The 16,162-nt window shown below is 38.4% G+C and overlaps 1 protein-coding gene across 1 annotated transcript; it reads right to left on the reverse strand.

Moving 5' to 3' along the window:
- Positions 1-573: 573 nt before the first annotated feature.
- On the reverse strand, positions 574-15,803 carry LOC136816599 (nascent polypeptide-associated complex subunit alpha-like). Its single transcript, XM_067072939.1, has 7 exons — positions 15,654-15,803; positions 15,489-15,565; positions 10,575-10,888; positions 9,601-9,633; positions 9,252-9,347; positions 876-998; positions 574-740 (listed from the first exon to the last, which is right to left on the reverse strand). The coding sequence occupies exons 2-7, from the start codon at positions 15,562-15,564 to the stop codon at positions 726-728; spliced, it is 657 nt and encodes a 218-aa protein (XP_066929040.1). The 5' UTR covers position 15,565; positions 15,654-15,803; the 3' UTR covers positions 574-725.
- Between the last annotated feature and the right edge of the window lie 359 nt (positions 15,804-16,162).

The raw sequence follows: 16,162 nt of genomic DNA on the forward strand, positions 1-16,162 counted from the left end.
AATAAGAGAAAAACACCAATTCAATCTGGAGAAATGCTCATTTTCCCTAAATATGGCAAAAGGGAATTTCCCCAAATAAGAAAATCCGATTTTTAGGACCAAAAGAAATTTCGGAAAAAACTGCTTTAGACACTTTTTAGAGAACCTCGCCCTCTATCTTTATGCAAAAAATCAATTTCACAAAATTAATTTTTTTCGAAAATCGGGCTCCGTCACTTTTCGGGAATCACCATTCTACATTACTGTGCAAGAAATCAGAAAAAACTAATGAGCCAATCTCGAACGAACATCGGTTAATTTAAAGAATCTCCATCCAACGGGGTAGGCCCGACAAAAGGATGACTGAAATAAATAGATATTCATTTCTCAAGATAATTGAAATGGTTTTTGGGATTCAATTTCGCATAAACCCTGAGGAAGATTTTTCAATTATTTCGAAAAGAGATTTTTTCGGTATAAATAAGGGTACCCTTATGGCTCACAGCATCCCTTTCTCCCCGGGACATGGAGCTAATCACAATGGGAATGGGAACTGGAACCACACGGAGAATACTGAAGAACGAATGAACGGGATGTGGTTTATTTATATTTTATTACAAAGAGGTCTGTATACAAAGTTTGGTGGTTTTGTACATGAGGTTGTATGCCCCACTCATCAAACACAATCCCTGTGTATTGATTTGCGTAGATGTCAGAATGCTTGAAGGTTTTGATAGTTTTGCCATTTACATCGTCAGTTCCTGTGGTAAAGTAAGAGAGAAGTCATTGTAAGGAATTCTTATTAAAACCCGAAATTATTTATAAATTCCCAGCTCAGAAAGAAAGATTTCCACCATACATAGAAAAAGAGAAAAGCCAAGATGTGGACCACTTACCATGATAGCATTAACAATATCACCATCATTCTTTTTCAGTGCTTTTATGGCCTTCTTACGAGAAACGTTCGATTGTTGAATAACGAGTTCAATATCTTTTTCTTCGACTCCAGTTTCGTCAACCTATGAAAAGGTGAACTTTTTTACTTAGGGAAGACGCTTTATTTTTAGGCATTCGTCTCTAATAATATTTTGTTGTGTTGATTGGCTGAAGCTGGCTTCCCGAATCGCTTCCAGCTAGATTTTGTACGTTTTATGACACTGGTTTTACATGAAGAACAGATTTGATTCATGAAGCCATTCAATTGTGTATTATTCAATCTTTAAAGGGGTAGTTAAAGTCCCAAGCACGATTTAAAAAATATACATCTGTAATGCAATGGCAGTTCACTATGTATTTTATTTATTAGAAAATCAAAAAAAAAATTACTTTTCATTCTGTCCTTTTTTCAGTCTCTCCTTCTCAGTGTTTTTCAGGTTTTTGTCTTTTGTTTGTCACTCCTTTTTTCAGTCCCATGTGTCTTATCCTTTTGTTTCAACTAGTTTATCATATATTTAATTAGGCCAATTATCAATAATTATGTCTCATGACATCACTTTTTTATTACCTCTAGGGAATAGAAGTATTTTTTAATTAATTTCATATACTTTATAAAAAAAATCATTTTTTCAAACACACCTCATGTGCAGTAGACATTATGCATTCAGACTGGAAGGATTAAACAACTTTTCAACTTTCAAACTTTTCAAATAATTTCAACAACTTTTTCAAATCAACTTCAAGTATCAACACACACACTTCACACAGCTTTCAACTTTGGCTCACCTGGTAGGTTCATGTTTGTTTTTGTGTGTGTCAGCCATTTTGTTTTGCTTTTTTAGGTGTGTCTTAGGTTAAGTTAGGACTTAGAATATTTCACTCATTTTTCTCATCATTTTTTTTACTTAACTTTACTTTGGACTTAGATTCTCTTTCACAAATTTCATTTACTCAGACTTAAATTCTTTTCATGTATTTTACTTTCAATTAGCCTCAAATTCATTTGTCAATTAAGACTTTGTCATTTTTTCATTATTTTTTCAATTATTTAAAGATAAGTTTTTTTTACCTTTTCAGTTTGAACTTTGAACAATATCACATCATCGTTACAAATTTGAGTCAATTTACTGTGTGTACTACATTCAAACAGAAGATCCTATCAATAATCCAATCAACCATCCTCGTCAATCGTGGATATCTCAGAACAACAGTTCAATCAACCGTCTTCGTCAATCGTGGACATCAGAACACCAGTTCAATCAACAGTCCTCATCAATCGTGGACTTAGTCAATAAATTAGTCAATGTCAAGACAACAAAGATTCCCTCGAATCGATTATCGCAAACTCAACTCAACGGGTGAACGTGTTCCCATCACTGAAGAGAACCTTTCATCCAGACTTCAAAATCTATCAATCAACGATACCTCATCAACAGAGTCAATTGAGATGGCCGACCCCAGCAAAGATGCCGTCGAGCTGGTCCTCATGTCTCAAGCTGTCACGGATATAACAAATGAAACTCCAATTCAAACCATGGAACCAGATCAGGTCACTGCTATCTTTGATAAAGTCGAAAAAATTCGTTTCGACATGAATCGATTACAACTCACCATCAAACTCGGAAAAGAAATCTTACCAGACGAATTCAACGAGATAGTCACCACTGCAGTACAATCGATAAAGGACTTCAACACCAAAGTTTATGAGGTCCAAACTCAACATCACAAATCTATCAACCAAACCCAACAAGCCAGTGCAGCCACCGTAAAGGAGGAAACTGTTAACTTCCTTCTTGATTGTGTCAATGAATCCATCAAAGAAATCGGATCAATTTTCAATCGTGATGTCGAAACTGCTGATTCCAACATACTTCTCAACTGGCGAACCGAAACTCCATCAATCAACTCTACTTACGAAAAGATTCGGGACAACTACAGAAAATGTCTCGAAACTCCAATTTCAAGTGCAACACTTCGTGCATCCATGACGAAAACCAAAGCAAGTTATTCAAAACTTGACGAACTGAAACAAAAATACAACAACAGTTTGGTCAAAGAAATCAAAGATCGTGAACTCGACAAACTTACAGAATTCAACAAAGCATCACTCAACATCAAACTAGAAAAGTTTTCTGGTTACGACGGACCAATTGATTACTACACCTTCAAATTGAACTTTGACAAAATGTACAATGATAAAACACCATCTAACCTCTTACCAGATCTGCTTAAGAACAATTATTTGGCAGGTCAAGCACTCACCATGGTCAAATCACTCGAATCAATAACTGAAATCTGGCAACGCCTCAAAGATGCATTTGGCAATCCACGACTCATGTTATCAAAGAAAGTCCAAGAGATCGATTCACTCGAAACACACAAGAGAGATGCCAAGAAATTACCTTCCACCTTGAGCAAAATCATCAACATCATGAAGGAGGTATCAGCATTAGCCGAGAAGCACCAGATTGAGGAATACCTATACTATGGGGACACCTTTGGAAAGATCAATCAATTAATTGGTGAAGGGAGATCTACTCGTTTCATATCAAGCATCTGCAATGACACACTCACACCAAAGCAGACGTGGCATCAATTCATCGACTTTCTGACAAAAGAAAGGAAAGTCCTCGAACAAAAACAATTGCTATCAATCAAGAATGATCCAACCAAGAAGGAAGACAACCGTCAAGGTGGTGGGAAGCGTGGCCCATCATCTCATCACTCGAACCTTCCAACTCCACCAACAGATCCTGTCTGCACCATCTGCAATGCACCTGAAGGATTTAACGAGCACGTATCAACATCTGGTCCGAAATCAACCAGAATCATGCAATACTACACCTGCAAAGAGTTTGCTACACAGTCTCCAGCCGAACGTCTGAAGATCCTGAACAACAAAGGCTTCTGTATCCAATGTCTCTTCCCAGGAGCCAGCTCAACGACAGGTAAACATCAAGATGGAAGATGCCAACATGATTTCATCTGTCCACATCCCACACATCATCAAGATCCAATCAAGAAGCACGTCCTACTCTGCGAAGATCACAAAGCCTTACCATCAAATCAACAACTGCTCAAGAGGTATGTAGATCGTTTCATCAAAAGCCCAAAACTACCAGCTTTTGCTCGTCAAATTCACCTCTACAAAGCTTCCAACAATGATTGCAATGAGAGAGGCATCTACCTTCTACAGAAAATTCGCGTCAATGGCAAAGACCTCGTCATATTCTTCGACAATGGATGTAGTGATTTTGTCGTTAGTCACGAAGCCATCAAACTACTTGGACCATTTGCAGAACAACTATCATCTGAACCAATCAGCATTGGTGGTGTCGGTCAAACACAAGCACAATCAACACTTGGCACCTATCGCGTCAAGATTCCACTCCACGATGGTACTGAAGTCTCACTCATTGGGGCTTGCCTTGAGAAAATCACTGAAACATTTCCGATGTATCCATTGGACCAAGTTGAACGAGATATCAATCATCAGTACAGCTTATCAAATCAATCTGGCAACCTTCCAAAGCTTGCACCATCCATCGGTGGAGATGTTCATCTAATGATCGGTGTCAAACATCTTTCACTTCATCCCATTATGAAATTTCAACTTGAATCTGGACTTGCCATCTACGAATCCAAATTTTTCAATTCTTCTGGTGGACGAGGACTCGTTGGTGGACCTCACCCAACCTTCACAGCCATTCATCAAAACTTCCTGTCATCATCAATGACAACCTTCTTCACAGATCAGTTCATCAGAATCCGCAGTCGACCAGATTCACCTCTTCTTGGATTCAAACCAACACATCCAGCTCAACCAATCAACACTGAAGTTCACCTGTCAACAGCAATGCGAGTGTTCGAAGAAGTAGAAGCAGCTGGCAGTGAAATATCCTACAGATGCCCCAAGTGCAGAGAATGCAAAGACTGCAAGCACGACTCAAACGAAACCATCAGCATCAGAGAAGAAGTCGAACAAACAATCATCAACAAGTCGGTAACAATCGACTTCGACAAAAGCATCACAACAGCTCATCTACCATTCACTGCTGACCCAACCAAACGTCTCTCCAACAACCGTGAGAAGGCAATGAAAGTGTACCAACAACAGATCAAAAAGCTCAACAATCCAAAGAACTTCCAAGACAAGCAAGACATCCTTGAATCAGAAGGAAAGCTACATCAATTAGGGTATGTCGATTACGTCACAAACTTATCCCCTAGAATTCAAGCGAATCTTCAAAATGAACAAGTCCAATATACAATCCCATGGAGAGCAGTCTGGAAAGGCAATTCGATCAGTACCCCATGTAGGATAGTATTTGATGCATCCCAACCAACGTCCACCGGTGAAAGTCTCAATGATATCTTAGCAAAAGGCACCAATAATCTTAACAAACTTCAGGAGATCCTTCTTAGATGGACTGTCCAACCTGTTGCCATTGCTACTGACATCAAGAAGATGTACAATACAATCAGACTCCATGAAGATCACTGGACGTATCAACGCTATCTCTGGCATCCAACACTCGAACCAGGACAGGAACCAGAGGAGAAAGTCATCAAAACGTTAATTTATGGCATAAAATCATCTGGCAATCAAGCTGAGCATGCTCTTCGTCAGGTTGCAAAAGTTTCACAATCAGAATATCCAGAAGTGCACGACATCGTCCACAAGGAAGTCTATGTTGATGACTGCCTCACCGGAGAAGCTACTCGTCAACTGGCCCACACTCGATCAGATCAATTGGAAATCGTCCTCAATCGTGGTGGTTTTCAACTCAAAGGTGTTGCCTTCTCGGGGGAGGAACCGCCAAGCTCACTCAGCGAAGACAACAACACTATCTTTGTCGCTGGCATGAAATGGTTCGTCAAAGAAGACATGCTATCATTACACGTCAGTGAACTCAACTTTGCTAAGAAGAACCGGGGTAAGAAACCTTTAAATCTACAAAACATCATACCCTCTCGTCTCACTCGTCGTCACTGTGCTTCAAAAGTAGCAGAGATCTTTGATTTAGCTGGAAAGGTTGCACCACTGATCGCATCAATGAAGATAGATCTTCAACACCTACTACATCATCAACTGGACTGGGATGACCAAATTCCAGACAGCCTTCGACCTCTTTGGGAATCCAATTTCGAAATGATGAAAGAGATTGGTCAACTTAAATTCAAACGAGCCATCATTCCTGAAGACGCCGTCAACACAGATATCAATACAATCGACTTCGCTGACGCTAGTCAATCAATGGCCTGTGTTGCAATATACGCCAGATTCCTTCGACAAAATGGAGAATACTCATCCCAACTGATATTCGCTCGAACAAGAACGGTCAAAGATCTTACTCAACCAAGAGCCGAGCTGTATGCTGCCCTCATCAACTGTCACACCGGTGAGATAGTAAGACGATCCATCTCCAAATGGCACCGCTCATCAATCAAGTTAACTGACAGCCAAATCGTCCTACACTGGATTGACAATGACGAAAAACCTCTGAAGAAATGGGTCAGAAGCAGAGTCGTCGAAATCAAACGTTTTACATCCAACGATCAATGGCATTACGTCGACACATCAAACATGTTAGCAGACATCGGAACTCGAAGAGGATCCAAACTCAACGAAGTCGACAAAGATTCCAAATGGATAAATGGCCACGACTGGATGCATCTCGACCAAAACTCATTTCCAATCAAATCAGCCAAGGAGCTCAAACTAACTGAACGTGAAATGGAAGAGGTGCAGAAAGAAGTCCAAATCAACATCCATCATGCAGAGTGCCCAACGAAAGAATTCGAAAAGAGGTATACGTTTTCAAATTACCTTCTAGATCCAAACTACAGAAGCTTCACCAAAGTCACCAGAATCATGGCTTACGTCATCCGCTACTTCAAAAATCTACGTTCAAAGAAGTACTCAACATCAACTCCAAACATCGTCATCAAAGAAGTGCCACAACTCACTGATGAGGAAACATCTGCTGCTGAACTATATTACTTCAAGAAGGCAGCCAATGAAGTACGACACTTTCTTCCTCCAAAGAAATTTGAGCCAATCACCACAGCCAAGGATGGTATCCTACTCTACAATGGTCGAATTCTACCAAGCAACTCGATCACAATTGTTGGTCGATACACAGAAGCAATGTTGGACCTCATTTCATCAACATTCTGCGTTCCTGTCATCGACAAGAGTTCACCAGTCGCCTTTAGCATTGCATCAGATATCCACTGGAACCACAAAAACGTGCAGCATGCTGGCATCGAGACAACCTTACGTCACATCATGAAAAAAACTTACATCATTGAAGGACGCTCACTAGTCAAATTGATCAAAAAGTCATGCCAACGATGCAGATTTCTCAACAAACGAACAATTGAAGCTGCAATGGGACCTCTACCAGAAGCTTGCATCACAATCGCTCCTTCGTTCTACAATACGCAATTCGATCTCTGTGGACCATACAAAGCCTATTCTCCATTGCACAAGAGATCAACAATCAAAGTATGGCTTGTCGTCTACTGCTGCTGTGTTACCTCAGCAATCTTCATCAACGTTATGGATGATTACTCAAGCACTGCTTTTATCCAATCCTTCACACGATTTGCTTCAAGATATGGTTTTCCAAACCAAGTCTACTGTGATGAAGGAACTCAACTTGTTAAAGGATCCAAGGACATGAGATTCAATTTCAAGGACATCCAATCCAAACTTCACAAAGATCACCATGTCACCTTCCAAACGTGTCCTGTAGGCGCACATAACATGAATGGAAAAGTGGAACGAAAAATCAAGGAAGTCAACACATCTTTGGAAAAAACAATCCAAAACGAACGTTTATCAATCCTACAATGGGAGACAATCACTGCAATCATTTCAAACTCTATAAATGATTTACCCATTGCTATTGGAAATGTCATCGATGTGGAGAACATGGACCTTCTCACTCCAAATCGTCTCCTTCTAGGACGCAACAATGACCGAAGTCCAACAGGTGATTTCATAATCTCATCTAATCCAACGAAATTACTGGACCAAAACTCGAAAATCTATGATGCTTGGTTCGAATCATGGCTACTAAACCACGTTCCCAAGCTCATGTCACAATCAAAATGGTTCAACCACGAACGAAACCTCCAAATTGGTGATGTTGTTCTATTCAACAAGGTCGAATCGAAACTATCCAAATCGTACACGTATGGTATCATATCAAATGTTGAAGTTGGTGATGATGACAAAGTTCGTTGTGTCATTGTCAAATATCGAAACGAAAACGAAAAAGTTTCACGAGAAACAAGGAGATCAGTACGTAACCTGATTTTAATTCGCGCTGTGGATGATTGTGATATCATGAAAGAATTGGGAGATATCGCTAAAAATGTCGATATGAAATTCAAATTGAATAATTGAATTTAAATGATTCTTTCAAATGAGAAAGCAATTTTTGTTGATTTTGGCTGGGAATGTAATGCAATGGCAGTTCACTATGTATTTTATTTATTAGAAAATCAAAAAAAAATTACTTTTCATTCTGTCCTTTTTTCAGTCTCTCCTTCTCAGTGTTTTTCAGGTTTTTGTCTTTTGTTTGTCACTCCTTTTTTCAGTCCCATGTGTCTTATCCTTTTGTTTCAACTAGTTTATCATATATTTAATTAGGCCAATTATCAATAATTATGTCTCATGACATCACTTTTTTATTACCTCTAGGAATAGAAGTATTTTTTAATTAATTTCATATACTTTATAAAAAAAATCATTTTTTCAAACACACCTCATGTGCAGTAGACATTATGCATTCAGACTGGAAGGATTAAACAACTTTTCAACTTTCAAACTTTTCAAATAATTTCAACAACTTTTCAAATCAAACTTCAAGTATCACACACACACTTCACACAGCTTTCAACTTTGGCTCACCTGGTAGGTTCATGTTTGTTTTTGTGTGTGTCAGCCATTTTGTTTTGCTTTTTTAGGTGTGTCTTAGGTTAAGTTAGGACTTAGAATATTTCACTCATTTTTCTCATCATTTTTTTTACTTAACTTTACTTTGGACTTAGATTCTCTTTCACAAATTCATTTACTCAGACTTAAATTCTTTCATGTATTTTACTTTCAATTAGCCTCAAATTCATTTGTCAATTAAGACTTTGTCATTTTTTCATTATTTTTTCAATTATTTAAAGATAAGTTTTTTTTACCTTTTCAGTTTGAACTTTGAACAATATCACATCATCGTTACAAATTTGAGTCAATTTACTGTGTGTACTACAACATCTGTCCCCTCGAATCAGAATCAAAGTGATACTATTTTTCAAAAGGAATTTCTTACTTCTTCATCGTCAGATTCTTCTGCATCAGCAGCTTCAACTTTGGTATCTGACACAGCTGGGTTCACTGGTTCTGGTTCCTTGAATTTTTCAGCAGCCTGAAAATGGAGATGTACCATTTTAATTATTTTTTCTGTTAGTTGAACGGTTGTTGAATTAATTAGGACCTAGCCCTTTAAAATAATTTCACTTAACAATAACTAAACAAAATTATTATGATAAATTGATAAAATTAGCATTAACATTAGCAATGCGAGTAGAGAATTTATGTTCTTATAAATTCCTAGTTTTAAAATATGAAAAACAGGTTGAAACATTGATGCAGTATACAGGGTGAAAAGTTAGTTATACCTGTACTTGTGCTTGTTGTGATAAGTCTTCAATCTAAATTTTGGAGAATACATTTCAAAATTACAAAGCGGTAAAGTAAAACACAGTACTAAAAGCCTACACAAGTCCACTTTCCCAATTATCATTTTAAATATAATTTCTTGTTTACCCCAGGAGTTGTGGACACTTTTGGCAGGGTGGGGACAAGGTTGTACTTCAAAAACCATGTTATGACAAAAGAAACCTCCAAATTGTACTCAGATCCCTTATTGGATCATAGGAACTTTTTGAATCTACATGTTTTTAATCTAAAATTAAAAATTACAGCTAAAATTTCAAAGAAGCTTCCAACTAAAGGGAACTAATTGAATGACAAGAAGTAATTTTGTTTGGAGCAATCACAATTTCTTTCGACTTAAAAATTTCTGTGTCATTTTATCCACCCCCCTCCCCCATGAAAGGAGAGATCATACATTGGTCTGGTGAAAAGGAACAGAATGTAATATAAATGACGCACCCTAGTCACCAGGGGGTAAAGATATACCATTACATAGTGCAAAATGAGGGACCATATCTCCTCTATTGTGCACATTTTAAATAACTACAAATTTTTTTATAAGCAACCCATTTGCTAATGGTCCAGCCTGAGAATGGCCAAATAAGCAACTTGGTCTTAACAACCGAGCCCTGAAACTGAGCTTGAACTGAAAAAGCAACCAAAAAGCCTCAAAATTCTCGGCATTATTCTTAATTAAAATGTGTACGAGGTATTTTGGACACAAAATGAGATAAAAAGCAAAGTTTTTTGAAGTTGCTAGGCATTTTAGACTGAAATTCCATAAGCAACATTTTGGCTTAAATCCATAGCAACTCCAGCCCTGAGCCGAAAATCGGGGTTGCTTGTAAAAAAAGTGTAGTAGTTTTCTTCAAGACACGTAAGGTGACATGCAATCACAACAACCAATATTGAAACAAACATCCATGGTTGTACCTACCTTGGCTTCTCCAAAAACAATATATGTGTCTCCAGTTGGGCTTTTATATACATCTGGTTTTTTTATAACAAACAATATATTTTTCGTTTTACGTATCGTTACTCGTGTAACACCAGTAACTTGTTTAAGTCCGAGTCTCTGAATGGCTTTTCGTGCCTTTTTCTCACTTCTACTTTGTTTAGATTTACTGACAGGTTCTTCTTGGATTCCAGCAGCAGCAAAAGCATCTGATTTGTTAGTTGCATCATCTTCTACGTCTTCCAACATGGGGACTTCATCATCACTATCACTTTCTGTTTCAGAGGTAACGGCAGCTGCAAAAAAAGATATGCACATGTTGGAAAGATGATAAAACTTGATATAATCATAAAAGGATTTCCTGAGATCAAAACCCCTTCCAGGGTAGGCTTAATTGCCCTTGGTAATATTTACAATTAAACAAATAATTTTTGCATAACTACCAAGACAAAAATGGTGTAGAGATTAAATTTTGCACAGAGGTCCAGGAACATGTTTAAAACGCTTATTTTTGCTGAGTCAGCACCTTTTTTTTCGATTTTAAAATCGTTATATCTCACCAACGGTTGGTTTAAACATACTAAACCATATATTTTTCTGAAACCCTATGATCAGGGCTACATGATTAAATCATCGACGTTTCAATTTATCAATCTCAGTAAAAATGCTGACGTCATCAAAATCGTCATTTTTTGGACTTTAGAGGTCATATCTTGGGACCACGTGGTCCAAATTTCAAAATTGACCCTATTTTCTTTATTTACTCATCGAGAGGAATCTCCCTGTCTAGTTACTTTTGACATTTGAAAAACCATTAAAAATGAGTTATCAAGGGTCCCCCATTGATTAATTGTAGAAAAAAGTACCATGCCCGCCATTATGGATTTGAGGGTGTTCCCATCTTCCTGGGGATGGGGCTTTTTTTATGGTGATTCCTGACATGTTCCTGGACCTATGTGCAAAATTTCATCTCTACACCATCTTTGTCCCGGTTTTGGTGGTTTATGACCTAATTCTACCTGACTATAAGGGGAGCATTCCAAACTCAGACTTGCCATGGAAAACTTCAAATGGATTTTGATTTTGAACCCCACCCCCTTCAAATAATGTCAGCCATGGCAATCAAACTTGATTTTGAAATATTCAGCCCTTCTCCCATTGCTTGCTGTAAATATTCAATTGCTGTTTCGTCAGCCATCTTTATTTTTGCTACGGCTTGCATAGTTTACATTTAAGAATTAACAGAGATTATTTCTAAACTTTTTCACCAATAATCAATTCCATAATTTAAAGCGACAGAAAAAACCGGCCGTCTCCAAAAATTTATGGACTGCGCTGGCCGTCAAAAGAGAACCCAATGCAGAAACATTGGGCTGTTTGTTACGGTTTTCAAAACAGCCGAAGCGATAAAAAACAAACACGGCGAAGTAACATTTGGCATGGAATGAACTTCTCTAAAATTTATATTTCAGGAACCTCCCGGCACTCCGAAAACGTCCGGATTATAAAGTGCTGTTTTTTCGTGCTCCGGAGCAAGATATCCGTGATATAATTACAATAACGCTTGCTGTGCTTATCATGTAAAAACTAAACAGTTTTAACATGTTAAAAATCACTTGCTCTGGAAGCACCGGAAAAGCTCTGGAATTTTCCGGAGAGAAAAATAGTGTTTCTGGAATACCGGGAGAGTCCTGATATTTCTAGTGAAAATTAAATTTGCCACGAAAGAATGTCAAGAAATTAAAACCCTACCCCTTAGGCTGGGCTTAAAAAATTGTTGGTTTGCCGTCATCCGACCCTAGATTTTGGAGGTGGGTTGGTCGGAATTTTTTTTTATTTTGGCGATTTATGAAATTTTTATCCATGGAAGGGTTAACAGTTTGTTTACATTTAGGTAATTTTGAATAAAAAGCAGAAGTGCTAGCAGGGAATTTTGATTCTTATGCTTGAGACAAACAAGATACGAGTTTTGATTTTTTATTGTTTGAAGTTTTTGAAGGAAAAAAATCTTCTTTAAAATGGCAATCAAATTTTTTTGGGTCAGCAGGTTTCAAGGTAGGGTCGGTCATGTGACGGCAAACCAACAATTTTTTAAGTCCAGCCTTAACGTCCATTTGATGTTTTAGCGGCAATCAAAAATATGTTCCATTCGGGTCGTCCGACCGACTGTTTACTTACAAGAAAACCTAATTCAGAAAGTCGGTAAAATCGTCGGTTTTTTTGGGTGGCTGTTCGCAGGTTCGGATCTTTCTCATAATGGCGGGCATGGGCGAACGGAGCATGTCTTAGAATCATTATTTTTTGTTTACTTAACCCACATTGAGTCCTGTTCAAGTTTTTTCTTGTACCCTTATTGAAATTTTCATGTCAAAATTCAGCAACGCGGTAGGGCCAATACCCTGAGGGCCGAAAATAAGGGCCGCTTCAAGGTTAACACATGCGTGCGCACATTTAGTTTGGCAAATTAAAGATAGCGGCATAAGATTCTGTTAGATTTCGCTGATTAGTTAGAGCGCGACGAGCATTTTTTCCCCCGATAATTTTTCCTATCCGTCATTCCGTGATTCAGGGGGTTTAGGGAGGTAGGGTCAGGGTTGCTAGTAATGGCTTGTCACTGTGCCGGGTGCATACTCGGCGCCTTGGGCCCGCAGGGTTGCTAGTAACGGCTCGAATTTCAGTCAGGTTTAAAAAATAGGTACTTTTACCCATATTATAATAACATTACCCCCGTCTTTTGCCAGTTTGGTACAATATGTTATGAATTGCGTAATTTTGCTGTGCGGCGATGGCTCAACGGATAGAGCGCTGGTTTCCGAAACTGAAGGTCTTTCTTTAGTGGTGGTTCGAATCCCACTCGGTGCGAAAATTAGACTGGTCGAAATTGATGGACAAATGATTGACAGGTATGAAAACTCAGTCAGAAATGAGATACCAAGTCCCAGAAAGTAGAATAAACAGGTAAGGTGAAAGATAGGAAAGGGAAAATGGGCCTTCACGCTCTGAGCATTTAGCGAAATGTATTCTGTTGATTGCCGACTTGATTAATCGGGATTTACTAGATCTTAAAAATACGACAAAATTTACTATCGACCGATCGACAGACTGGATTGGGCTATTCCAAAAAAAAAATTGTACAGAGGTATTGACGAACTTTTTTCACTAAGGGATCCTCGACAAAAAACTTTTTCGAATTTTTTATCGGCATTGGGCTGATAAGGGGGTGGGGGGGATCCAGCTACATACCGATAAAAAAACAAGCATTGGGACGAAAATCTTTTCAGCCAATTTCTCTCTGATTTTGTCCACAAACTCCACTGAAAGCATACAATTTCACTTGCTTTTACCTTCGCGCACAAATTTGCAACATTAAAAGTACAGTTTTGAATTAGCTTTGATGAAAAAACTATTTTTTCATTGGCCAGCGTTGCCGTTTCCTTCGAAATCTTGCGACTTTATCGCGTTTTTTTTACTTTCGTTTTGATACAACAATATCAATGCGGGTATGAACAAACTCAATGTTGGTGCAAAAGAGACAAAAATTCAACGATAACGGGTGGGAAGGCGAGATCAACGCCATGGTGGACATGATTGGAGAAGTGTTTTTCGAAGATGTAAAAGTTGGTTTCGAAAAATTTTGGCCGATAAGAGCAAGGGGGGGAGGGGGTCTGAAGCTTATCGGCCCAATGCCGATAAAAAATTCGAAAGTTTTTTGTCGAAGACCCCTAACCCTCCTGGAAGTTTTTGATAACAAACTATCCCCTGGAAATTTGAAGTCGACACTCCTAGAAAGTGAAATTTTGTGAAAAAGGGCCTGAAAAGTGACTATTGATGCCAGTTTAGGGGTCAGTCACAAATCGATTCTAGGTTAGAAGAACGTCAATTGACGTTTTAAAAGCTGACCCACCCACCCACACCCAAAAACGTCAAACACCTTGATTTCCCGAAAATCAATAAAAACTGCCTTCATTGCTGTTTCGTCAGCCATCTTGATTTTCACTACGGCTCGCATAGTTTATATTTGAAAAAAAAAAGAAACGGAGATAATTTCTTAAACTTGTTCACAAAATTCCCGTAATTAATTATCTCCGTAGTATGTAGCGACAGAAAGAACGGCCATCTGCAAAAATTCAAGGGCCGTTCGGGCCGTCAAACAAAGAAAAGACATAAACATCGGGCCGTTTGTTTTGGTTTTCAAAACAAACGAAGCGATCAAACAGAAACATGGCGAGAAGTAATATTTGGCATGGAATGAAAAATCGATGTTTCTGAAAAACGTCAACAACCTTTAACCCACCCACCCATATACGTCAATTGACGTTCTTCTAACTTAAAATCGATTTGTGACTGACCCCTTAGGAGGAGAGAACCCCCTGGAAACGTTTAATAACCCCCTTGGAAAATCTGAAAATGACAAAAAACCCCTTGGAAAATCAAGGCTCAGACCCTGCCAGAAAAGTTCGTCAATACCCCTGTATGGTTTAAAAATGGAATAGCCCATTTGAAGATGTTTTAGGACCCGATTGGAACATGTTTTTGATTGCCACCTTTCCTTGGCAAGTACGAGTTTGGAAGGCTCCCTTAAACATTAACGAATGGCCAGGACCAGTCAGGACTGTACAAGATCAGATTTCCTAGAAGGTCTAAAGGCTATTCCAAAACAAAAATTTGACCGCTACTAGACCAGATTATATACATGGATTGGGTATGACCTTCTGTTGCATCATTGGACTCCTCAGTAATTCAAAGAATTGGAAAAATCCTTACACCTCATGAACATTTTAATGGACCCAAAGAAATCTTTGGCTTGGTTCTATTTGACAAGCAAATGCAATCAATTACCCTAACATTTGACAGCAGAGGTTGGCAACTTCTAACTCTATGTAAATTTCTACTTACAAGGGTCCTCAGCTGGAGTTTCTTCCATAGGGGAAGTGACAGTTTCTGTCTGTGCAGTTTCGACTTCAGCTGTCATACTGAAATGCGAAAAAATAGACAATTTAAGAGCTGTGTAATCTCCTACTGGAAAAATAGAATCCAAAGAGCAAACTTCAAAACCCTTACTTTGTAATAACGTTATAAACCAAGCTTTTTCAGTAAAATTTCAGACGATGTTAATGGATGAAAACTCCCTTCAAGCTTCTACAACAACCATTTCTTCAGGCGTCTAGAGGAGAGATCTCGCTTATCAAAATAAATTTTTAATTGCGCACGCGCTGCTGAAAGCGTCAGGTAAAGTTTACGGTATCGAAAAGCTTCGATTCTTCCAGAAATTCTGATTTTCGCTAGCGATATTTTTAAACGGCGGAGTCGGCTCAGAAAGCGTTTAAGATAATACTTATTGAATACATCGCAGTCTGGAAATTTCACGTATTGAGAAACACAGGTCAGATCTGGAAAAATCCCTTATTCTTAATCTTAGATGGCTTTTTGACGACTCTCGGGGTACGAGCAAAGACTACTTTGTACGAGGTTGATATGAGGCAGGCGTTTGTACGTTGGGATGTTTGGCATAAGGAGAGCAACATTGCTAAGCAAAGGTTCACTTTTTTCGCTGGGAATTAAGCCTAAAT

Source organism: Clytia hemisphaerica, unplaced genomic scaffold (assembly GCF_902728285.1).
Source record: "Clytia hemisphaerica strain Z4C2 unplaced genomic scaffold, Clytia hemisphaerica genome assembly, whole genome shotgun sequence".
NCBI lineage: Eukaryota > Metazoa > Cnidaria > Hydrozoa > Leptothecata > Clytiidae > Clytia > Clytia hemisphaerica.

Excerpts from the sequence above, each read along its gene's own strand:
- LOC136816599 (XM_067072939.1), bottom strand. The coding sequence starts at position 15,564 with ATGACAGCTGAAGTCGAAACTGCACAGACAGAAACTGTCACTTCCCCT. Across the intron at positions 9,348-9,600 it reads CACAACAAGCACAAGTACAG|GCTGCTGAAAAATTCAAGGA; the intron begins GTATAACTAACT and ends CTCCATTTTCAG. Across the intron at positions 999-9,251 it reads AAGAATCTGACGATGAAGAA|GTTGACGAAACTGGAGTCGA; the intron begins GTAAGAAATTCC and ends ACCTTTTCATAG.